This window comes from Haliotis rubra, unplaced genomic scaffold (assembly GCF_003918875.1).
Source record: "Haliotis rubra isolate DU_JTF1 unplaced genomic scaffold, ASM391887v1 Scf1007, whole genome shotgun sequence".
Taxonomy (NCBI): domain Eukaryota; kingdom Metazoa; phylum Mollusca; class Gastropoda; order Lepetellida; family Haliotidae; genus Haliotis; species Haliotis rubra.
Genome location: NW_025764901.1, coordinates 28,559 through 54,660, shown reverse-complemented (window position 1 = coordinate 54,660; position 26,102 = coordinate 28,559). Strand labels below are relative to the sequence as shown.

The 26,102-nt window shown below is 40.2% G+C and overlaps 1 protein-coding gene across 3 annotated transcripts in view; it reads left to right on the top strand.

Moving 5' to 3' along the window:
* Positions 1-26,102, top strand: part of LOC124267884 (sodium- and chloride-dependent glycine transporter 2-like) — a 48,631-nt gene that overhangs the window by 3,848 nt on the left and 18,681 nt on the right. For 2 of the 3 annotated variants that reach the window (XM_046702877.1, XM_046702884.1), the window contains exons 2-10: positions 14,939-15,249; positions 16,098-16,303; positions 16,813-16,944; positions 17,633-17,821; positions 18,157-18,283; positions 18,811-18,943; positions 19,294-19,428; positions 20,093-20,196; positions 20,940-21,064. In XM_046702877.1, the coding sequence (XP_046558833.1) occupies positions 16,099-16,303; positions 16,813-16,944; positions 17,633-17,821; positions 18,157-18,283; positions 18,811-18,943; positions 19,294-19,428; positions 20,093-20,196; positions 20,940-21,064 (1,150 nt within the window). In that variant the 5' untranslated portion in view covers positions 14,939-15,249; position 16,098. Of the gene's footprint in view, positions 1-14,938; positions 15,250-16,097; positions 16,304-16,812; positions 16,945-17,060; positions 17,084-17,632; positions 17,822-18,156; positions 18,284-18,810; positions 18,944-19,293; positions 19,429-20,092; positions 20,197-20,939; positions 21,065-26,102 lie in introns of those variants that run through there. The other variant, XM_046702888.1, reaches the window with a different exon arrangement.

The window sequence follows — 26,102 nt, the reverse complement described above, 5'->3', positions numbered from 1 at the left end:
GTACTGCGCGTATGATTTCCGTACATACTGCGCCACGCCTCCTGAAAATCGACCAAAGTGCTTTGTTCTACTGGCAGGTGACATGGAACATATATGCTACAAACAAAAAGTATGGGAACACCCTAAAATCATAGTTATATATAAACTTAAACGTAGTGAGGTCAATTATACTCTATAGGTAAATGCAACTTTTTGTGTGCTTAATGGGCACTTTAAACGTCATGTTGGAACAAGCAGTGAAGCAACTGATTCAGTATTCGTTCAGTTTGAGTGAAATGATACTTTGTCAAAAACAGCGAAATACAAGGGTGCTGAAACACACCAGCACCATATTTGATTCAAACGCCAAAAACACAACAGCCTGGTGCATGTGGAAGACAGACTTCTCATGCCGCATGTGGCAACTTTGCACTGGCAGTTGTAAATCGGTTCCGAAGGCGAATTTTAGGGTGTTCCCATAATTGTTGTTTGTAGTATATGATCATTAAATCTGTATTTAATCTTTTCAATATTATGTTGCCATGTTTCAAGCAGACAAATTATATAAAATTTGACTAGAAAATCGATAAACATTACATTCTGTGATTTAGACACAAGTCCTTGAACATTCCAGGTACATATTTAAAAATAAATAGAGTTACTTGAATTAAGATTAGATCTAAGATTGGAATGACCTGTGGGTGTCGTCTTGTGCCTGATTCCCATAGGCACTTCGCTTCTCGGTGCCGCCTCCAACCTGGACCGGACTGCTGCCATCCCCAGCTAAAGCAAAAGCCTTGTCATTGATGATTACTTTGTCATAGGAAAGAAACGCCCCTTCCCTCTTCCCCTAGCTTCCACCATGAACGGAATAAGTGATTTTCTCGCTGCTCGGACCCGATCAGTATAGTCCTTTGTCACACGGAGATTTTTGTTGTCCTTCAACTTTACTCTGGCAGCTTCAAGCACAAGCATCTTAACCGACAGGAATCTGACCAACAATTTCTTCTGTGAGGTTTTACCTCTTATTCGATGCACTCTTTCAGTAACAATGTTTTTAGGGTCTGTTACAATGTTTTTAGGGTCTGTTACACAAAGTTAATCACGTACAAAATCTTGAACACCTAACCATGTCTCATTCACCACACCGGGCAAGCCATAAAATATTGTATTATTTCTTCTGGTTTGTGCTTCTGTTCTATCGAGCTTTACTTCCAGTTCATTTATCTTTTCCTTCAATCTCTTGTTTTCATCTTTTAACTGTATTTGCTCTCTTTGGATTTCCTGCCTAACTGTATATCTAAAGCTTTCATGTCTTTTCATTATAACCTGAACATACCGGCCACATCTTCGTCTCCACAGTCCGTATCACTGGCATGGGTGTCGTCGAATACTAGCTTTGTCTGCTTACCATGGTCCCGAACCTGACGACCACGCGTTCCTGGGTTGGCCTCTATGCCAACGCAAAGTTCCAACAGGCTAGGCACGAAAGGATTTCAGACATATTCAATTTTGCACGTTATTTGAATGAAGCATTGAATGAACACACAGGATGATAAAGCAAAAGTGTCTACCGATGTTTATTGTCAAACAACCCATCCCTTTGAATGATATTGCTGTGCTTTATCAGGTTTGCATGTGTGTTTATCCCACCTTCTTCTGAATCATCCTATAAATGTGACTGGTGTATTGAAAGAGGAATATACTGAGGGAAAATAAATTAGGGATTACATGAAAGCACAGGTGTTCCTTTATTTGTCTCCAGGTTTCTTCACAAGCGTTGTATCGCATCACTTGTGAAGAAACCTGGAAACAAATAAAGGAACACCTGTGCTTTCATTTGATCCCTTGTTTTCTTCCCTCAGTATATATTTATATTCGTACACACGAGTGCACTCATTCAGGTTTAAATTAATGAAACGAGGGGGCCAAATTTTTCACATCCGCGTTAAGATCAGCAAGAGCCAGTATAAACATACCCGACGGAAATGGAAATGTGAAGCTGTTTCAATAGGGTTTGAAACTGATGCAAATGATTATTTTCACATATTCCAAACAAATGTTGGTCATACAACATATCTCATGAGTTCTAGACATTTGAAATATATTGGACCTACTTCGTATTATTGACAGTGTTTGTGTACAGTGTAACTTCATACCATACTGCAATGATTAGTTGATTTATCAAAATTCAAAAGGTCTTCCCCCATGAGTTGAACCAAGCGTCCTCGCGGATATTCTTTCGGCTTCACAGTTGGCCATTGAATAGGAAGTTGTCTGTGACACCGGTGGGGCAGGGTGACCTCGACATTCTACGCGAGGTAATCAATGTGCAGATATTGTTTCGGCTTCACAGTTGGCCACTGAATAGGAAGTTGTCTGTGACACCGGTGGGTCATGGTGACATCGACATTCTACGCGAGGTTATCAATGTGCAGTCAGGCAGATGTCTATTATGATTTTGAAAATGGTTTTGTTGCTTTTGTTAACTGCTAAACTTTAGAAATATTGTCACTATAATTCATGTCTGGTTTTCTTTGATCCAACCAACAATGTCGCACACGCAATTTTAAGACTTAAGAGTCACGCTTTATGATTATATTTAGGTGTGCACTACAGCTGGTACAGCACTCTAACCGGGACTATTGTGGTGATCTTCTTCATTACGGTTCAGGTATATGGGGTAGCCTAATAGTTAAAGCGTCACGCCGAAGACCCGGGTTCTATACCCCACATGGGTTGAATGTGTAAATCCCATTTCTTGTGTCCCCCGCCGTGATATTACCGGAATATTGCTAAAAGCGGCGTAAAACCATACTCACTCACTCATTACGGTTTCATGAATACACAATCTACCCTAGATTTTAGGCAGCTAGCTTGCAGTCAGTCAGTCTGTGAAAATGTGACATCTGCGGTTGTTTCTTGGATTCCAACTACAAAATGCGCATGAGTGTGTGCTTATATTGCACTGTCATAAATAATGGCATATGCATGCTAGTTATAAATAGCACTCTCACTGTGATATTCTAGTTGTGCTTCTGTCGTTTGTGCACAGATTATAAAATCGAACTAAATATATTATCAATATATGGCTTGTTTCAGTCACGTTATGCCTGAAATATTGCCGATATGACTATAAATCTTAACTAACTGACTCCTCTTATCATAATTATTAGTTATACCTTGGAAACAGAAGATGTGTAAATCCTTCATAAACACTTTCTAAATTCTATGAGCGATTCCCGTGTGTGTGCTTGTACGTCGTTGTCTTCAGTGATGCCAGTTTCAAAGTGCCAGCACACTGTGACAGTGCTGACAGCAAGTATCGTGTTCAAACTATCGATGTCAGCTCTCCAAGAACCCTTTGGGGGAACATTCAAGGGCAGATTTGAAGTGCTGTAGCATCTTGCAACTACATTTGTACATCATCTATGATGGGTTATTATGACAATTGTCATAGTTTTAGCCTGGTTTCCTCGTTCTAAATCGGGCGGTGGGGTAGCCTAGTGGTTAAAGCGTTGGCTCGTCACGCCGAAGACCCGGGTTCGAATCCCCACATTGGTACAATGTGTGAAGCCCATTTCTGGTGTTCCCCGCCGTGATGTTGCTGGAATATTGCTACAAGCGGCGTAAAACAAACTCAGTCAGTCGTTCTAAATGGGAATGTCGTATATGATATATAATACCCTTCCTAGTGTGTGTATGTGCATATATATTCACTTGATTATGTGGTCCATGCAGGTAGCAAAGGCACTGTAAGTCCCCATGGTCCCTAGTCTGGTGATATACCTTGGCGATCTATAGCCCGTGTTTTATATTGTTTTGTCTTCTTTAAATAGAATGTTTTAGTTTTACATACTAGTTTTACATTCAAATATGTGATACTCTAGTATTTTTAATGTCCATCGTCGACAGGTTTTACTCATCATTATTGTATAAATTGTTTTCGTCGCGATATGGCTGAGGTATTACGAATGTTACGTGAAATCTTAACTCACTCACTCTCTCACTCCCTGCCCTGTATCCCTGCCCTATATCCCTTGTGTTCTGCAAGTACGTAGATAAACAGAATCTTTCATTTCAACATATTATCCTTCAGATTCAAAATCAACTTTCGATAATCTCAGTCCTTGGAACTCAATTACATAACACTACATTATATATAAAGCACATTGCAATTTGCTCCGATATCTCTTCTCATATTGCATTATTAATGAAGTTTAGAGAACACCACTTCTATACTCTGTGAAATGTGTTGAGGTGTAAAATAGGTACATGTACTTGGAAGTTTTGTACTTCAGAAAGGAGCATAGACTTAGTATTGTTTAACATGTTTTGACATACACAACCGACAGTAGGTTCTCAGCTTCCCAGCTTCCCAAAGTCTCAACATGTTTTAAGCATTAAAATTTCTATGAAAAGTGTGAGATACAGTTAATAGCGTCATTTCAATTCAAATTGCGGCAGAAAAGTATGAATTAGAAAATTTAAAACTGTTTTCAATGGCCCATTTATGAATTAATTAACATAAACATTTCTATGAAAACTGTGAGATACAGTTAATAGCGTCATTTCAATTCAAAATGCGCCAGAAATGTATGATTTAGAAAGTTTCAAACTGTTTTCAATTGGCGATTAATGAATTTGTTAACATAAACATTTCCTTGAAAAATGTGTGATATAGTTAATAGCGTCATTTCTCAGTTACCCCCCTCCTGTTTGAGCGTCAATAAGAGCCCGTACATTTCAAGCAGATCTGCTGTTGTAACAATCTTTATACCCAATTTTAACTCTAGAAGTCTTGGGGGACATTTATCACAGTAATTTGTTGTGTTATAGTCGTTGAAGGAGAATACAAGAAAATTGCAATAACTGACTTTGTAAAAGATAAACATAAAAGATAAAGTACCGCATTTTTAATGCGAAAGTGTTATTATTTATCTTTTATTCGCGAAAACAGTTTCTGTTATCTGAGATTCGTCAATTATGCATATTCCTCTAGCAAGTCCGTGACCTTTTTACTAGTGACGTCATATGTGACTAAGGTTTGCCATAATGCGTAAAACCAAGCGCTACAGTAATGTAGACCGCTGTTGTTGTTGTTGTTGTTGTTTGTTTGTCGTTCTTGTAATTGGTAAATGGAGTATTCTGCAGTCTGTGATTGCATGGCGTCATCGAACAAGGGAAATAACACCACGGACGAGCTAAATAGTTTGGGCGGCAGTTTTAGATCGACATAACCCTTATCGTATACCGATGATTTGGTACAATACTACTCCATATTCATTTCATGATATTCAATTTGTACCACATCATTACATGTTACAACTTACTGTCAATCGTAATGTTTAACATTGATTAAAGCAAGTGATGAAATATATATTATCAAACTCAAACACACATTTCCCATGAGCTTGAAAATGTTTCGCTATAACGTTCGTTCCGATCTGGAGCCCCAAATACTGCAGTTTATAAGAAACAAAAACAAACCCAAAACATTATCTATACATACAACGGCAAATAATGAAGTACCTGTTTCATTGTTGATAATGGTATATTGTTATGAGAATGTGTTTTAGTTAATAATAATGTCAGATTAATGAACTTTACTTTTAAGTATTATGGGTCACAAAAGTTTAAAGCGCTGAAGGACGGTGGGATTCCAGTAGTTTCTAGATGGTGGTGGTATGGTATAGCTTTTGTTAGAACACTCTAGAACTGTATATTAGGTATATAATAATAATAAAAATATAAATGCATATTTATAATGCGCCCCTTCCACACCCTAAGGCATGCTCAAAGCGCTACAGAATATTTACACTGGAGTATTTACAGATGAAGTTATACATAATATACTGAGAAAAGGTGGGTTTTAAGTCTGGACTTAAAAATGTCAATTGTGTCAGAGCTTTTAAGGGCACATGGGAGAGAGTTCCAAAGCACAGGCGCGGAGTAAGAGAATGATCGGTGTCCGAAGGATTTCAGTTTGTAGGATGGGATGACCAGTCGATTTAGTGTGTTTGAGCGCAAGTTGCGTGCGGGGACATACGGATGTAGGAGTTCAGTCAAGTAGGAGGGAGCCAAACCATGGAGGCACTTGTATGTCAGACAGAGGATCTTAAAGTCAATTCTGGCCCTAACTGGTAGCCAATGCAGTTCTTTCAACACTGGTGTTATATGGGAACGTTTAGAAGTCTTGCTGATGATGCGGGCGGAAGTATTTTGGATCTTCTGAAGCTTATCAAGGAGTTTAGAACTGAGGCCTGAAAGGATGCTGATACAGTAGTCAAGCCTAGATGTAACAAGAGCTCGAACAAGGGCTTGAGTTGCAGCAGTTGTCAGGTATTGCCGAATGTTACCAATGGATCTTAGGTGAAAGTAGCAGGTCCTGCTCAGACGGTTAACATGAGCATCCAGAGTCAAGGAAGAGTCGATGTGGACACCCAAATCCTTAACCACATCAGAGAATATGACGTCAGAGTCTGCGACTGTAAGGAAGTCGGTTTTGACCTTGCTAAGTTGTTGCTTTGTACCAATGAGAACTGCTTCTGTTTTTGTGTCGTTAAGTTTAAGCATGTTTCCTGTCATCCAGCACTTGATGTCCTGCGTACATTCAGCGATGCACTGAAGAGCCGTGGATAGATCTGGCAGATGAAATGCTTTCAGGAGCTGGGTGTCATCAGCGTAGGCATGGTGAGAAACTGTGTGGTCTGTAGTAATCCTTCCGACATATCGGGTATACAACACAAACAGGACTGGACCAAGGACTGATCCCTGTGGCACCCAACATGTGATTACAGTGCCTTTTGATCTCTCAGTGCCAACGACAACAGATTGCTGTCGGTCAGACAGATAAGACGTCACCCATTGAAGGGCATGACCTTCAAGTCTGTACTGTTGTGTGAGCCTGGACAAGAGTCTATGGTGATCGATTGTGTCGAAGGCTGCAGAGAGGTCCAACAACACTAGAACAGCAATCCTACCATCACCGACAGCACAACAAAGCTCATTCGTCACTTGCAGTAAGGCAGTCTCGGTACTATAGTATTGCCGATACGCTGACTGGAATTCATCAAGCAGAAGATGTTTAGAGAGATGGTCTTTGAGTCTGACATGCACAGCCTTCTCAATTATCTTGGAAATGAAGGATAAATTTGAGACAGGTCGAAAGTTCTGAAGATTCTGAGAGTCAAGATCAGGTTTCTTTAGCAGAGGTTTGACTACAGCATGCTTGAATCTGGATGGAAATACACTACTCTCCAAACTTGAGTTGACAATTTTGGTAATGCTTGGCAGCAACAAGTCAAGATATTGAAACAGAAGTTTAGTTGGTATGGGGTCGGAGTCGCAGGTGGTAGGCTTTGAAGAGCGGATAATTGATTCAATGTCCTCGGTGGTGAAGGGCGCAAACTGTTAGTGGATCGCCTGTGAAGAGAGGTTCACTGAAACACCTATCAACTTCCTTGGCTGAAAGTCCTTGTCGAATGGTATCAATCTTTGAAATGAAAAATGAGTTGAAGGAGTCTGCGAGTTCCATGTGACTTTGTCCGGGGGGTACTCTATCACCATCACCTCCTTTACCAAGCAGGGTATTCATAAACCTGTAAAGGGAAGCAGGTTTCCCCATACTATTCTGTATACTGTGAAGACAATATTTCCTTTTAGCGGAGATGATTAAAGAGGTGGTAGCATTTCGGCACTGTTGATATATAAGGGATGGTTGCTGACAATGTAGGACGGGACGACTTTGGGTTTATGCTCATCTGTCTGCTAACGTCAATAAACTTCAATCAGTACATCTACAAGGATCAAGACTTTGGTGACTATGGAAATTTAGTTACTATTTTAGAATTGTGACCCAATCGTATTCCATTAGAAATCTGTTCTGTCATTCATCGTAACCTTGTTTATCTTTTATTCAATATATAATTCAATATTATGGACTCGATTGTGTTTTAGTTTGTGTTTTTAAAGGGGCCTCACAAGACGTTTATCTCAGTAATTTCTAAACCGTAACAAAAAATTGGGGCTCGTCCGGGATCGAATTCATTTGACATATGAGACTTTTTGTGGAAAATTTATTTCAAATTTCTGTAATTTTGCAAACAAGGTAACTGTGAAACCAGCAAAATGATGCTTAAAATTGAGGGTTGTCTTAAGTCCCCTTCCCCTGAGACAGTGGGTGACTTGCGCAAATCAGATTTATCGCAAATTTCTGTACATTTCCAATTTGAAGCCAAGCCTGCTATGGGGAAATTTCAGATGTGGAGAGATTGTGAGAGAGGTTTTGAACGTGAAGTTTTGGAAATGGTTAAATGGTTCGGAAATGAAAAAAACTTCATTCAGTTGGAACTAAAGTGGCCAGAAATAGAAAAAGAAAAAGAAGAAAGGGAATTGAAAAAGTTCAAAATGGAGAAAGAAGTAGAATTCAGAAAATTGGAAAATGACAAAAGAAATTGAGGTGAAAAAGCTCGAAAAGGCTCCTCACTCAAACCCTTCCTCTTTTGACATTGCAAGGCACGACAGACTGGTACCCCCTTTCAATGAAAAAGAAGCAGATGAATATTTTCAGAAGGAATCTTTGTTCGATAGGTGGTGTGGTTCTATGGAGGTCCCAGATTTTGATGGTTTGAGGCAGTTAGATTTGATAGAGGATTTCAAGCAGAGTGTTCATTCTGATCTCAAGACTTATTTGGATGAACATAAAGTTGGCATCTCACATGAGGCAGCAATGTTGGCAGATGACTATTGTTTGACTCACACGATTTCTTTTAGGTCTCCGGGTAATACCAAGTTTTCTGGTCAAAAGGCTAAAACTTCAGGACATGCAGGTTCCAGTGGTGTTAAAACAGGTTCAAATTCTACTGAGAAGCAATCACATTCTTTTCAGTCAAAGTCTAAGGCTTCTTGTAGTTCCGATCCAGTTTGTGCATATTGTAAGACGCCATGTCATTCTGCATGTTACAAACTCCATTTTAAAATCAGTCTGCAGGTTCCCCAAATGCTTTTGTGTCTATACAGCCTAAGCCTTTCTTTCCGGGTGGTTCTGAAGAGAGTTTTCTTTGTCACAGTAAGTCCCCAGGTTCTGTAGTTCAGATGGAGTATTTACCCTTTGTTTCTAAAGGTTCTGTGTCACTTATGGGAGATAATTCTACCCCACAGCCAGTTCTTATTTTGAGGTATTCTGGAGCTCTTCAATCTCTGATTTTGAAGGCTATTTGTTCTGATGAGTCTCCATTCTGTGAATTGGACTTCAGATCCGAATCTGGTGATGTGAAAGTTGGTGATCTTGACTCTCTCCCAGTTCCTGGTGTCGATTTGTTGATCGGTAATGATCTGATGGGGGCCAAAGTCGGTGCTGATCCTATTGCCACTGTTTCTCCGGGGGATTAGTTAGTACAGAAAAGTTGGATGATTATTTTCTGGCTATTTTTCCTTCTTGCACAGTGACTTGCTCCATTTTGAAAGACATTGCTTCCAAGACTTCCATTTATCGTTTGTCAGGTACTTTTATGGACCATTCTTTTTATGAGGTAGAGGCTGATGACTTATCTTTAAAGGGTTAACTCTTCAGGTCTTCTTGATAAGTCTAATAGTTTGTCAGCTGGTGATCACATTCTTACTTGAGAGCAGCTTATTAGTGCGCAGGGTGAGGATGTTGAGTTGCAGAAATTGGCCAGTAACACTGTTTCTTTTGAGGAGATTAGCAAGGTTCCAGTTTGTTATTACTTCCAGGATGTTGTATATATAGGTCTCCGGATGTTCCCGCAGGGGATGAAAGGAAATTGTATTACCAGTGTATACCAAACTTATTTTGAAATCATGTACTTTCACTGGCACAGGGAAGTCCCATGGCAGGTCATTTTGGTGTAAACAAAACTTGTAAGAAATGATGGCACATTTCCTTTGGTCCAGTGTGAGACAAAATGAGGTTGAATTTTGCAAGACTTGTCATGCATGCCCAGATGTTGGAAAACTAAGTCAGAAAATTCCTATCGCTCTCTGAAAAACCTATACCAACTTTTGAGGGACGTTTCCGTAGAGTGATCATTGATTGTGTTGTCCACTACCTAAGACGAAGTCTGGTATCTAATCCGTTTCTTCTCACTATCATGTGTGCTGCTACCAGATTTCCCGAAGCAATTCCTCATCGTAGGATTGTTACTCCTTTAAGTGTCAAGGCTTTCATAAATGTTTCACCTTAGTTGGTTTGCCATATGCTGTTCAGTTTGATCAGGGCTCTAATTATATGTTCAAGGTGTTTCAATACGTTATGTACCAGTTGGGTATTGAGCAGGTTAAGTCTTGTGCTTATTAACCGGAGTCACAGGGAGCTTTAGAAAGATTTCTTCAAACTTTGAAGAATATGATCAATCTTATTGTTTTCAGACAGAGAAAGATTGGGGTGAGGGTGTGCATTTGTTGCTCTTTGCTGTCAAGGAGACAGTTCAGGAAAGTTTAGGCTTTAGTCTCTTTGAGCTTGTATTTGGTCACTAAGATTGAAATAGCAAAGGCTCAATCAAAATCCTGAGATCAATCTTTTAGACTATGTTTTTACATTTAGGAACAGACGTTCAAATGCATGTAAGCTGGCCTAGCAAAAAGTGTTAGTCTTACTTCCCATTCCTGATCAACCACTGAGAGCTGGATATCAGGGTTAAATATCTTTTTGACAAAAGGAGAGCGCCACAGGCTATGTCATCCTGACACCTGGCTGTCGTAAGCAAAAGAGGTTGTGTCATGAAAACCTGATTAAGAAATACCATGACTGGAAGAAACCAAACCAGTTACTGATTGTACTGTAGTCACTGGTGAACATGTTGACAATATTGATTGTGGTCTTGGCAATGTGAAGTTTGATGGCCTCAGTGATAATGTTCCACCATTCTGATGTGTTAGCTCATATTGATGGGAAATTATCACATTTATCCCCTGAGCAGAAAGCTCAAATGTCAGATTTGATTCATGGGTTCTCTCACTTATTTCCTGATGTGCCTGGCCGTACTGATGTTGTTAGCCATGATATAGATGTAGGTGGTGCTGTACCTGTAAAACATCATTCGTATCGGATGAATCCTGTGAAACGTGAGATTCTGTGGAAAGAAGGAAAATACATGTTAGACATGACAGTCCGTGGAGTTCACCATATGTTCTTGTGCCGAAGAGTGGTGGAGATGGTTGGCGCTGCTGTGCTGACATGAAAACTTTCTGATTTTTATTTAATTCCGAGGGCGGACGATATCATTGATCGCATTGGTCAAGCTCAATACATAAGTTTGGCTTATTGAAGTGCTTCTGCCAGATTCCGCTTCGATGAAAATATCCGCCTTTGCTACACCAGATGGACTGTATCAATACAAAGTGATGCCATTTCGTCTGAAGAGCGCACCAGCCACGTTCCAGACTCTCAACAATGTCACATCTGGTCTTGACGGTGTCGAAGCTTATATGGATGATGTTATCAATTATGGCATGGAGTGGGAAAACCATCTGAAGAGAATCCGTGCTTTCCCAAAGACTGTCTGAAGCAAAATTGACTGTGAATCTTACAAAGTGTGAATTTGGAAAGGCACAAGTTGTAGTTTTAGGGCATGTTGTATGGCACGGCCAGGTACGGCCAGTTCATGCTAAAGTTGAAGCAGTTGTACACTTTCCAGTACCTCAGTCTAAGAGACTGGCAGGCTATTATAGAAAGTTTTGTCACCACTTATCAACCTTTTTGGGAAAAAGGTAAAATTTCAGTGGGATAGCAGTTGTCAGACTGCATTTAAACCAGTCAAAACAATACTCATGAATTCTCCAGTATTCAGGGCACCAAATTTTGAAAAAGCATTTAAGTTCCAAATTGATACAAGTGATGTAGGTGCAGGTGGTGTCCTGGTTCAAGAGGATGATTCAGGAATTGATCATCCGGTTTGTTATTTTTCCAAGAAAATAGAGAAGTTGAATGATTATGTTGGATGCTACAACAAATGAATAAAAACAAAATACAAACGTTAAAATTAAAATCGATTAAAGTTAGAGCAATAACATCAGGCCATTACCTACTTCAAGGAATATATCCATCAATATCCACATAAAGGAATGCCATTCATCTGCAGCTGACAAAAAAAACTGTTCCATGTTGTTATGAGAGTATGTTTTTTGTAATATGTAATATCATTGATTAAGTGATAGTTATTATGGGTCACAATGTTTAAAGTTTTGAGTGTGGGTTTTGGCACGCATCTCGCATCATATATGTTCAATGGCAATAGTATTTTTAGCGGCACGCCTTTTTGATAGCACTTCAGAGTTGCCTCCCTTAGCAGCTTGTTGACTTCATGCCGTGTGCTCCACATACCATATCGTTCCGAGAGAATACTGATGGAGCCTAGCTTTGCTAGAATGCTCGAGAAATGTGTAAGAGCTATATAAATACTGGTTGTTGAGTAGTGCGACATGGGACTTTTCACCTGACTGGATTTATAACATCGTGATAGAAGTTGGTTTTCCTTCATCGTCAAGTTGTTTAACATTTCAAGACTGACCGTGCTTGTCTATTCAACTGCTGGCATTGTAAACAGCCTTCAATCAGTATATCTGTTCTCACTGTAAATGTCAAGACTCTGGTGAATAAATATTTGATATTTGTGACCCAATATTTTATATTTGTGACTCAATTGCATTGTACTAGAAATCTGTATTGTCATTCATTGTAGCCTGCTCATTGTTTGTTCAATATATTATTGAATGTTTTAGACTTGTACTAGAAATCTGTATTGTCATTCATTGTAGCTTGCTCATTGTTTGTTCAATATATTATTGAATAATTTAGACTTGTCTGTGTTCTATTTTGCTGGTTCAAAGGGGACTCTTAAACCTTTTGTCACGGCAAATATTAACCGTAACAATGTCATGTGTCTTTTAACAGTCTTATATGCAAAAAATGTATAAATCGTTATAATCAGTGATGAATACGAACGTTTTATGGATAGACATAATAGATACGAACGGAAGTTCATTGTTCCATAAGAAATACATGTAAGCATTTGCTGTGTACTAATGTGTACTGTGTACTACTGTATATACCTGTTTACCTAAGTAAATGTTCAGATTTTTCTAGCAATGGCAAAGTTAGGCTGATTTATTTACAGACTCAAATAGATCAAATGTGTGTTTTTAATATCATAGGTCAAAAGAAATTTCAGTGTTACATGACATAATTAATATCGAGGTGAAAAACACATAGAAACAGAATCAAATTGGATCAGTCATCACACCATCCATGCATCGGAAAATCAGAAAAAGCCTACACTGCTGGTATACTTGATTACAATCAGACAAGAACTACCGGAGATGTTTTCAAATAGGGGCATCTGATCATGATTGGCATCCATCGTTCTTATTTTTCCATTGTTTAGGTTGAAAAGGTGGACATTTCCCAGCCCCGTGTCCGTCTCGTCCGTCAGGGACTGACCACCTGGCAGCTAGGCAATTGTTGGCGCGAAACATTGTTCGCTCTGGATCAGTGCCCCTTTAAGTGTCGGGTGTTTGCGTAATAGGCGGAAATATGAGTGCGTTTTTAACGTGTTTATTGCGATTTTACAAACTTTTTGTTCAGTTTTATTCATGAAATGTTTCTTTTAGAATTTAGAAAAAATGTTAGTATTCTCCTTTAAACGATCAATCACATATTTGTATTTAAAAAGAATATGTTAAAAGTGCCCAACCTAAACAAATTTAGACGCACAATGTACTTGATTATCAAATTTTTTTCAAAACTGTTTCCAGTCCAGACAATTTCTAAACAAGGTTAGAATTCCAAACGTTTCAGCAAACAATGATTACAAAAACAAAACAACAACAAAAACACAACAAAACCAAAAAACACAAACAAACAAAACAACACTGTCTGTGACCATAGCGTCAATGGCTGCAGTTAACAAACATTCATTTGTGCTAAATGAGACAAGTCATATGAATACACAATGCCATTTAGAAAGTGGTCAAATGTAACATATGTTATATTTGGGAATACACTTCCTTAGTAAAGTACAAATTCTAGTACTTGTGTTACTTTGAGTCCCATCCGGGATTCGAATCCACACCCTAAGCATCAGGCACGTAATCGCCAGCCGTTCATAACTGTTTACCTGTGTCAGAATCGGCCCAACTTAAGGACGTCGGGCACGAAGATGGGCAGCGCGCAAGCAGTTTCGTGTGGTCTGAGCAGTTACGCGACCCATAAACAGTGAGTTACTGGTTGTCGCTAAAATCGTAAACAGATTACGCAAATGATGCAGTCGAGTTTGATTGTTCTCGACATGACCTGGGGCGATCAGATATCGTACCCGTCCTCTTGTTATGTTATTCAACATTTGTAAGGCGTGGCGTGAGAATTATGGGATATCATACACCTAATTCATTTCTCCAAATGTGAAGTTTCATATTTTGTTCAGTATATATCATTTGATATGACATTGTTTGATCTCTTTTATTTCTTCTATATTTTTGCGTAATTGAAACAAATGCGGACAGCTTTCCCATCCTAGCCATTCACAGCTGGGTGGATTGGGACACATGGTACTTTGTCGAAGTTTACTACACGTTTCAGTACCTGCAACTAGGTGTTTGCACGTATTCATGTGGCCACCATCTGGTCATTTACCAACGGATTCGTGGGTTCATTTACGTGCACAGGGTTGTGTACTATACACGGGGGGTTGTGACAACACTGAAAGAGTCTGCACGCAAAGCTGACTTCAAGGTTTTTACACACGGTCACAGGCGAGCTCGATCCCCGCACCTTCAGCTCGCTGGATCACTAGCCTGGCGCCTTAGATCGCTCGCCCACAGCAAGTAGAAGTACAGGTATCCGTATTCTTAAAAGTAAAGAGAAACGTTCGTGAAATAGATTTGTTTCACTTCACACTGGGAGATAGTTTTTAATGTCTCGGACAAAACATTTCTTTTGTAGTGGGTCTGGTGCAAGTCCGCTCTCTTCTGACTGTGACTAACTTTCCTTCTAACAAGCTCAGGGCACCATCTTTTCTAACGAGACTGAAGTTTTGTGTCAGAAGTGTCTTGGCTAAGTGACAAATAGAGTGGGTTGGACAAGCAACACCAACAGTGAAAAAGCGGTTAAAAGAACAATATCCTCTTGTGATTGCTGAAGGAACTACAGTGAAAGGTCCAAGGTCCCTTGAAAACTTACAGAGTACCACTTGCTCATCCCTAATTATCTGTACCGAAGGACGAGACGAGGTTATACCGTCGTTCCAGGTGAAGGTAAGTCAATACAGGTGTTAGTTACGGGTAAGCCACGTCACAGTCGACGCTAATTACCTGACATTAATCAAACATTGTGTACCTTCAAAGTACCGTCTAATTACTGGAGCGTAACTACCTTGGACACCTTGTAGTTTGTTGAGTGAGTGAGTGAGTCACATCGGCAATATCTCAGCCATATCGTGACGAAAACAATTTAGATAATACAAAAATGCAAACATTGTGAAGAGTTAAACCTGTCGACGATGGACAGTAAAAATACTAGAGTATCACAGATATGAGCATAAAACTAGCCTGTAAAACTAAAACAGTGTAATTAAAGAAGACAATACAATATATAACACGGGCTATAGATCGCCAGCATTGAAGGTAGATAACCATACCTGGAACCATGGGGACTTACATTACTTTTGCTACCTGCATGGAGCCTAGATGGATTTGCACCATCCCTTCAGCCGCTGGCGATTGCAGGAAAATTTAGCCGAAATTTAAAAGAACAAAAAAAACTGTGCTTAAAACTTGGTACGTGAAAATTTACATTGAAAGTTTTTGGGATTTACGTACCCTCTGAGGAGGACACAAAATTTACGCTACTTCAAGCCCCTTTGAGAATACAGCCACTAACAATCTAAGTTGATAATCTGAACTACCAATTATAAAACTTTATCTATTTACAAAACATATATCAAAATTCATTTAACAAATCTATCTCTTTTAAAAAATCAATGATTAAATGATAATTAACTTTAATAAAAAGGTCCTGTACTGTTTTGGTATTGAAATATTTATCCCTTATGATGGAGAATTCAACACAATTCATTCACAACTACTGTACATTATTTCTTCAGGATGCATTCCAACCGTGAATCTGAGGTAGAAGTTCCTATGTCGGATTTGATGGAGTCTGAGGACTCCGACCATGATGGAATGGAAAGGAGAGAGGGGAGAGAACAATGGGCTTCCCAGATAGAATACCTGCTGTCCATGATTGGTTTCTGCGTAGCCCTTGGCAACGTCTGGCGATTCCCGTACATCTGCCAGAGAAACGGTGGAGGTACTAAATATCAATATCTTTCCATGAACATGATGTTGGCCATTGTTTTTGTTTCTGGTTCACACTTGATGATTTATAAAGGCCAACGTCACATAGCTAGAATGCCACTGAGTGCGGTGTTAAAGAAGAAACAAACTGACGGACCACTACTTATTACTGATTCGGTGTTCCTGATGCATACTTTCGAAGTCCATGCTTATTAGGCATTTAACATAAACATTTTTTTCCAGTTTAATGATATTATGAACAAAAGACGTTGGTTCCCGACAGAAATAGCTTCTACCTTAATTCGCATGAAACTGTTTGGGATCACTCTTCTACAAGAGATTTTTTATCGAGCTGGACCAGACAAACCAGTGATCGACAACATGAACAGCGATCTACGCATTTGGGATACGATGACATGTGTCAACCAAGTATGCGAGCCTGACAACTCGACCCAATTAGTCGCCTCTTACAAGCATAAACTATGCACTTGAACAAAAACACAAAATGTCTGTTTGTTCTAGGGGCGTTCTTGATTCCTTTCGTCATGTGTCTTGTGCTGTGTGGCCTTCCTCTGGTCTTTCTCGAGGTTGCTCTGGGGCAGTTTTCAGGAATGAGTCCTTCCCACGTCTGGAGCCTGTGTCCTTTAATGAAAGGTTGGTGACAACTGTAACAGTAACATATGCTTATGATATGCTACTTAACAGTTTGCTTGTTAGAGCAAATATAAAAGTGACATAAGAGTTACTAGCATGAGTCCTTCACACGTCTGGAGCCTGTGTCCTTTGATGAAAGGTTGGTGACAACTGTAACAGTAACATATGTTTATGATATGCTGTATAACAGTTTGCTTGTTAGTGCAAATATGGAAAGTGACATAAGAGTTATGCGATTACAAACCTTTGAAATATATTGTTGAGCATACATGACTAAGTAAGTAAGAATATAGTTGTTCTTTGATATCACAGAAATGGACTTCGCAAATTGTAACCATGTGGTGAATCGAAAGCAAGCGTTCGGGCAGGTGAACGCCTAAACCACTAGGCTACACAGCAGCCTTTTAGTTTTTTACTATGATATTTTTTTTCCTGGCACAAATTGCATCCAATAGGAAGAGAAATAATAATATTATACGTGGATACAATTCATTAAACGTTCTATATGCAACATGTAATAAAATAACATCAAAATGTTTTCAGACTTGTTATTCTAATTCAAGTAAAATCAAACTAAATGACAAAGTTGATGCTGTGGGGTGCACTTCTTCTTAAGATAATAACACCAAGCTGTTCTTCAACCAGATATCGTCAATATGAACTATCACGTCATTTATTTTTTGTGCAGGTATCGGCATTGGCATGCTGATCATATGTGTTGGGTCTGCCGTCTACCTGAACGTAATCTGTGGCTGGGCGATGTACTACGCCATATCCTCTTTCAGTACCGTCCTACCCTGGACGAACTGTAACAACACGTGGAACACTGACACTTGTGTTGCTGGCGTCGAGGCATTGCACCATAGATTAACTGGAGGTATCTCAACCGTTCCCATATCATGTAATATGACCAGATGACAAATGGTAATGTTGTAAAATGTACAAAAAATATCGGTCAGGGTTTAAAATTCAATTTGAAGTATATTTATATATATATATGACCATGCTTTAAAAGTGTTTCCCTCTATCATTTTGTTTAATCTTACAATATGTTCTGCTTTGAAGCATTGGATTCTTGTGGTACTGAAACGGTTTTCAGGCTTTCATGTTCCTGAATATGCTGATTATATCCTTCTAAATGTCCGCTAAATGCCTATAATATTCAACGAAACAATGCAATAAAAATAATATTGAACGTATGTTTTTGTGCAGAGTACAATGCCACAAGTGACTGGGTCAACAAGTCCTACAGCTTCAATACTACTGACTTCAACATCACAACATACAGTAGCGAGGATTTACACAATCAATATCGTACAGCAGCGGAAGAATTTTGGCAGTACGTGGAAGTTTTCCGTTTGCTGTAATGAGAGAGAGAGGGGATGTCGGGATTGCCGCGACTGTCGTAACGGGATTTTTGTAGTCAGATAGCTTGCTTATTGGTGACTGCGGCGCTAAACGGCAAACACACACACGAAATACCAAATGATGATATCTAGGCAGACAACATAATTCGCTTTTGGAACTCTTCATGCATCCTGTTGTTTCTGATAAATTCCACTATATTTGAAATGCCATCCATTATATTAACCATGGATAGTGTGTCTGTTCGGTGAGCATAGGGTCGAATGTTCGATCGTTGACCGCGTCAAATCAAAAGACGTTAAAATGTGGTATTTGATGGTAAAATATTAAGGGCATCAAAGGCTGTTCAGTACAGGTATGAAGTTAATAAACTTTGGCATAGTATCTCAATGGGACAGATCCATCAATCCGGCATACGTTCAGTTTACACAGCCAAACAAAGTATACGAGAGCAATTTTCTTGAACCTGATGTTAAAGTTTACATATACCTATATATTCAGTTACAAGGCACTTGGGATTTCAAAGGGTATCGACGAAATTGGTTCGATCAAGTGGGAGATGGCGCTGTGTCTTCTGGCTTCCTGGTTCCTCATCTTCATATGCGCGGTGAAAGGCGTGCGATCTGTTGGAAAGGTATAAATATCATGTTAGATTGACAGACATTTGTGTAATGTATAGAGAACGATTGACTAAACATTTGTTACAGAAAGAAAAGAAAACCCTTTTTCTGTAGCATTTTCTTTGTGGATGTAATAGAGGTGCGATGTCCTGTATACCCATTGTTAAACCAACATTGAATTATAGGTACTATAAATATGATAGATTAACTATTGTATTTAGTGTTGGTGTTGATTTTGAAGATGCAGATAGTTCAGAGAAGGTGATGTTTATAATAGAATGTTTATGTCCATATTACAATAGTATGACAATTCAGTACGTTGCGAGAGCAGTGACATGAAGGACTCCACCTTGATATATTTCAGGCCGTCTATGTAACAGCAACCTTACCGTATGTCATCCTTACTGTTCTGCTCATTCGTGGACTGACTCTACCGGGAGGAACCGATGGAGCTGTCTTCTATTTCACTCCAAATTTCAGTAAACTTCTGGAAGTACAGGTATTGTGTCACAGAGCAATGATAAGCAGAGTTTGGGTCGTGTATTATAAGGGAACTCATCAGCGTATCTGATTATCAAATTATTGTATATCTAACTTGATGTCAACGACCTTTCAGAAGTAAACCATCTTAAATGTATAAAACTATCAAGATACTTGCAATTAGTGATGAAGGATTTAATTACCACATTGTTGATGACTTGTAGTAGTCAACAGTGGTATTTCAATGATCTACTCAGAATTTCAATAGCTATCTTTTCTTTGATAATATTGTTTATAAAGAGACTCACAACATTTGCTGCTATTCTGTTACGTTGCACATATAGACTGCCTCATGGCCAAAATGAAAGCGAATTTACCCACTTCCAATGTATAATAGTATTATTTCTGTACCCTTTGGATGCGCATAGTAGAAAGCAAAGAAGCCACAGTGTTGTCTATTGGTTTAGGCGTTCACCTGTTCAGTATTGTTGACCAAAGTGTTGCCGTATATAGTGTCAAGAAAATGAAAACAAGGGACAGTCAAATCTTCATGACTCCAGACGTACAGCTTATATTTTTTTATACGATGTTCTTTCAAGAATGTTACTGTTACATGTGACCTTCCACCATGACTCATTTTGCATAAGAAGGTAATCCTGAAGTGATATTTTCGTCTTCATCAGGTGTGGTTGGAGGCGTGTCTCCAGGTGTTCTACTCCCTGGGTGTGGCCTGGGGTTGTATCATCACTATGTCAAGTTACACCAAGTTCAACACAAACTGTCTCAGGTAATATCAGGACAGGCTACATCCCTTATGTCATGTTTCATTTTGAAGGCCATGTCACCGTCATTTCAAGGTTACGTTTAAAAGGGATCTCACTGACATAGCAAGTTCAATCTAAAAGGGATCTCATTGGCATTTCAAGGTTCATTTTGAAAGGAATCGCAGTGGCATTTCAAGGTTCATTCTGAAAGGAATCTCAAATATGTACAATAGATATTCTTTCGCATAATGATAGACTTTGAACGTGTGTATTTGTAAGTCACCATGAAATAGGTATAACTAAAGACGTTTAAGGAAGCATCGGAATATATAATCAAGTGCGATTTTTCAAAATCTTGAAACAAAGTCTCTTTCGAGCCGCCTACTGATTGTGATTTGACACTGACTGACCAACCAGAACTAATACTTGTGAGAGAATATACATAATCTTCTGGTATTTTTTAAATTATGGGACTTAAAACGTACCTTTCTGTTGAACCCAAAAGTAAGCTTGATATTTGAAAAGAATGTTCTCCCTGGCTTCTAATTTGAGTTAATAACTATTTAACAAATTGAGTCTTAACCCCCTTGTACCATTGCTTAAAAGCAAAAGTACTTTTGTTTCGGTTGTCTAAGCTACGTGATATGAATTGTTGAGTTCAAGTATCAGGAATGTAAAGATGCAGTTAAATACTTAAACCTCCAATAGAAGTTGGTGGATGATTGATTGTGTTAATGTACATAGTTTCTGTTTTAATCTTATTCAGAAATGCGATTGTGTGCACCTTTCTGTGTGAAGGAACAAGCATGTATGCTGGTCTTGTAGTCTTCACGATCCTTGGATACATGTCCCACGAGGCCAGTGTGCCGATAACGGAAGTTGTGTCATCAGGTAAGTGGATATCATTCTGACATATCATGAATGATGAAAAAAAGAATGTGTGTGAATGTGTGTGCCTGTGTGAATGTGTGTGAATGTGTGTGTGTGAGAGAGAGAGAGAGATATAGATATATTCTCAGTCATTCTCAAAATTCGTGCATATTTCATGTTGGCAAATTTTGTTTTCTTGTTTTATTTTGAAATGTTGTTGATTACATTCATAGTATTCTGAATATACAAAACATAACTTATGCAAGCTTAACGACGTTTCATTTTCCAAATTTTACCCTTTTTATTAGAAATTTCATGACAATGCGTCACTACCGTTACGAAATTTGAAACGTCATTTTGAAAAGATAAAATTTTATATTCATTGTTTAAAAGGGGCCAACAAGCAAAAACATTCCTTCATTTCTGATTTGCAAATGTAAAGTAATATGTAGCAATAAATTCAAAATGAGAATATGAATTATATTATGCTTACTTGAAGCTCTACTACCAAACATAATCGCACTACAAATTCCAGGCATAAACAGATAAATCAATTTTAATTAATTAACAAAAATGATATTATTATGGCATGGACATTGCAATTAATTGTTACGGTAGTGACACAACAAAGGTAGTGACATGTTTAATAATAGCCAGTTTTATATGTTTACTTTAAAAGATAATTAATGAAACTTGTCAGTCAGATATTTTAGAATGTTTGAAGAATATGTAATAGGCAAAAGACTTGCTTATGGATGTCCCTGTCATGTAGAAAACAGGTAAAGACTGCATGTTACGGCAGTGACATTGTGACGGTATATAATGTCACTACTGTAACGGCCCTATCACAGCCGGTTTCTTCTTTGTCGCAGCCGTTACACTTCCCTGTCCTTACCGTAACAAAAAAAATCACACTAAGATGCTTATTGATTTTATTCATTTGATACAAACTTTTTATGATAAATAGGATTCCAAGACATTTGATATCTTTGAATTTGAAAATTACAATACAAATAACATGAAACTAGAAAAATGTCACTGCCGTCACAAAATCTGTCCTTACCGTAACCCAAAGTTTACTGAGCACATGGATTCAAACGATTTCCCCACTTGTCAAAGGTACTTGGTTTTGTTTGGCTTCACAAAAGTAATTGGTTTCAGCGCTAGCCACAGAGTAGTTGAGAGAATGATTGTCCGGGACCAGTTCCAACAAAGCCTCTGCAAAACCTTATTTCCCAAATAAGGCTTTGGTCGGACCCTTAGCTCTTGCTACCATTGTATCTACTACTTCGTGTTGACCCGGAAAGATAGAAAGGTAACACTAAAATGTCCCCGCAGCCACAATTCCCCAAGGTGATGTTGCGATCAATAATTCTTCTCTTACAAACCCTCTGCCTGGCCCATCCCTCAAGTAGTACAAGTTAGGCTCGTCGGCTTTCAACCGATGTCAACTTTATCTATGTTGTAAGTTTTGAGATCTGACCATATTGACAGGATCGGTGGCTCAATAATTCTTCTCTTACGCCTGGCTATCACCCTCGTGTTCCCTTTATCTATGGCTGGTATAGATACCTAACTAGGGCCCTATCTGGTATCTGTTTCTCCTTCCCACGCAATGGAGCAGCCGACTCTGCAACTATTGATTTTAGTTTGATAGCGTCTGCCGGTTTCTTGCCGGTGAGACGGGTGACTTCATGGTTGATTGCCGACACCACCTTAGGTAACCTTGTGACCCATTCAGTCGATCGTTTTCCCGGGGCGGCCAACTCCCTCGCATACTGATGTCCGAATAAACGCTCAGCCAAAGTCCTATTGAATCTCTCAACTATGGCGGCTGCGATGATGGAGCTCCAGCCGTGCCACGCCTGACCTTTGTATCGTGTTTGGCTAGCAGTTGTGACACGGCACCCATGAACTCCCGCCCGGGGTCAACTTGCAGCTCTGTTGGCCACGCCAGCGGACTGCGTTTGTATATGCGTTCGAATCCTCTAGCCACCTGGGCAGAATCTTTCGTGGTCAAGGGCTCGGCTTCCTTGTAGCGACTGGCTACGTCCACTACGGTTAAGGCATACTTGTACCTCTTGTCGTGGGGTAGGAACAGTAGGTCTGCCTGGTGAACGCTATTAGGTATGTTAATACCAAACTTCCTTCTAGGCACGTAGCGTGGTGGTGACAAATAGATCTGCCACAGGGCTTGTTTTTCAAGCCACGCTTTGGCTTCCTCCGGGGGTACTCGCGCCATTTTAGCCAGCTTATCTACAGCGCTAGCTCCTTTCCAGTACCCACGCGGGCTATAGTAAATAGCCTCAAACTTTCTCTGGTTCCGTGACATATATATCTATGTTCTTGGTTCAATTTTCTCATGCCCATACGCGTACGTGTTTATCCCATCAATAGCTATCCAACGTTTAGTGTCCATAGGCGACAGGGACGTCTTGTTTATTGTCAGTCCGTATATCTTATGGCCATCACTTCTAAGTGTGTTCATTTTATGTCTAAAGGTACGGGTCTTGAACAGGGCTTCCTTGAATCTGGCGTGTTTGATGTGTTGTTTCACCACGTACTTCTTAACACCCTTAGCCTTCCGGATCTCACTATTGTCGGCCTTCAGTATGGAGTACATCTTAGGCCTCAACCCTATGTACTCGGCTATGGGCGTGCCAGCACACTCGTCCTTCATCTTACCTAGGACCTTTTTATTTACCGTGCTGTGTATGGCATGGTCCTTGGGGTAGTCGCTGGTGTCGTACAAATCGAGGTGTTTTTTCATGTCCTCGTACACATCCTCCTCGGTTCGAATCTCCATCAGCAGGGAATCCGTGTCAGTGTACAACACTTCACACCTGTCGTCGTACTGTTTCTTGAGCTCGTTGTAGTAAAAGTCGTACATCAGGTGTTTGGATAAATCGAGGATGCTCATCCCCACGTAAACAGGCCGGTTGAATTTTATGTGGCTTTTCTTCATGTGTAGGGCAACTAGGTCATCGGTGAATATCTTGCTACGGTTGAATGCCGGACTGGCTATCAGTCTCCTGAGCTTGTCTTCCTCATTCGACCGAACCAGCTTCACGGTCACGCGTTTCCTCAGGTTCTCCATAGTCTTACCAAACACCGAGTTGTTCATGAGCTTATAGAGATTTTTCTCAAAGTCACTGGTGGCAAGCTTTCGGAGGTCTGTGTTCATTCTGATGTAAGGCTCCATCCAGGGGCTCTGGTCGAACACGAGCACCCTGTGTATTTTGGTCAGCCTCATACCCAACGACAGGTACAGCTGTAGGTTGCGATAGTGAACGATGTACTTGGTCTTATTCATTAAGTTGGGCACGAGTTTTTCAACGTCTGTCACACGCCCACCTAACAAGTTATGTTGGTACTCAGACATCCAGTCTGGGTTAACCCTCATACGTTCGGGGGCCAGGGGGTAGCTGTTGTGTGATGTGTGTAATGCCTTGGGATACTCCAAGTCAACCTCGAGGATATAACCTTTGTTCGAATCCGGCGCGATGCTCATAACATCGACCTCATGTGACGCCCATTCGAATCCCCCTGTGGGTAGATACTGGCTCATGGCCCAGCCGTACAGGTTGTTGGCGTCGAGGTAGAGAATGTGATTGGTTGGCTTGCTAGGGTCGTAGCCCTTCACGTATTGATTATTTGCTTTCGCGTATCGTTTGGTTGCCATGGAGATCCCACCTCGCAAGCCTTTCTCAATGAATAGGTGCATGTCATAATCCGTAAGCAATTCCAACTTAACTCCGGTCTTTTTAAGCAAGGCATCCCACGACAGACCTGGGCTGGTGTAATACCATGCGGGGTCGAGTTTATACTGCTTGAAACATGTCCGCCTAAACGTCTCAAACACGTCGGCTAACAGCAGTACATCTGTCCTCAAGTACAGGTCGTGATAGTCACCCAGGTTCTTACAACCCAGTTTATTCCATACATTAATAGCGTGCGAGTAATCGTCTTGGGATATTTCCGAGTCTGTCAGATTGCTGTAAAATTCTCTGATGGGGGGTAGTGTGGTCTCGGTGAACTTGGGCAAACTATCCATGTACTCATAGGGATACACACCCTTCCTCATAAGCAGGGGTCTAGTCTCGGCGTCCGTGTATCGATCGGTAATAGGGAAGGTATCGTTGGCCTTGACCAGACTGTCTAATGAAGACAATAGAAATTGTACTGAATCTATGAACCTAAGACCGTTTAAGCTGAAGGAGATGTATCTCTCCATGTTGTTGGGGATGCACGTTATATTACCATCGATTTTCGCGATGGCCTGCATGATCAAATGAGAGTCGTACCCTCTCAAGTTGTGAAAGACAACGGGGATGTTTATTATCTTAGGGTTGATTCTAAGCTTGAGATTACACGCGCTGTGAGCGGCGCCTCTATACTTACCGGTTACGTGACAGTGATCTCTCACCGAATCACCGTTCAGTGGTGAGTCACACACGTGACAGTTAGTGCTACAGGCGTGAGCTAGCCTGTCAGCTCGGGTCATACGCATGGGAGCGACTCTATACAGTGCGTTCCTAATAATTTTTTCTTCCTCCTGCAAACACTTTAGAAACCTTTCAGCCGCGTCAGGACCCCTATACACTACCGGAGCTTTCGTTTCCCCGTCACAACGGACGACAACGTATCCAAACCCACAGGCTTCATGCTCCTGTGTTTTGAGTGTGGTTGGGGTACCCCCAACAACCCCGCCTGTGGGAGCCCCGCCGGTAACAGGTTTGACCAAGGCTTCAAAGTCGGCGTATATGATATAAGGCACAGACATTTGGTTCTTGTGGTTGTCGAATTTTAAGATATTGTCACCTTCCTTAGGCATGTCGACTCGTATGGCCGTCTGCCCCACACCTTGGCAATCCTCCCGGTGGGATTCTAATAAATCAGCTCGGCTGAAACCGTGTAGGCATCGCACACAAAAGTGTTTTTTCCCAACGTGTTTCGACTGATCGTGCAACAACCGGCTGAGATGTTTTATCCACGTGTAGTGATACTTTTCACCTCGTTGGATCATGAATATATTGATAACTTGGACCCCCAACACTGG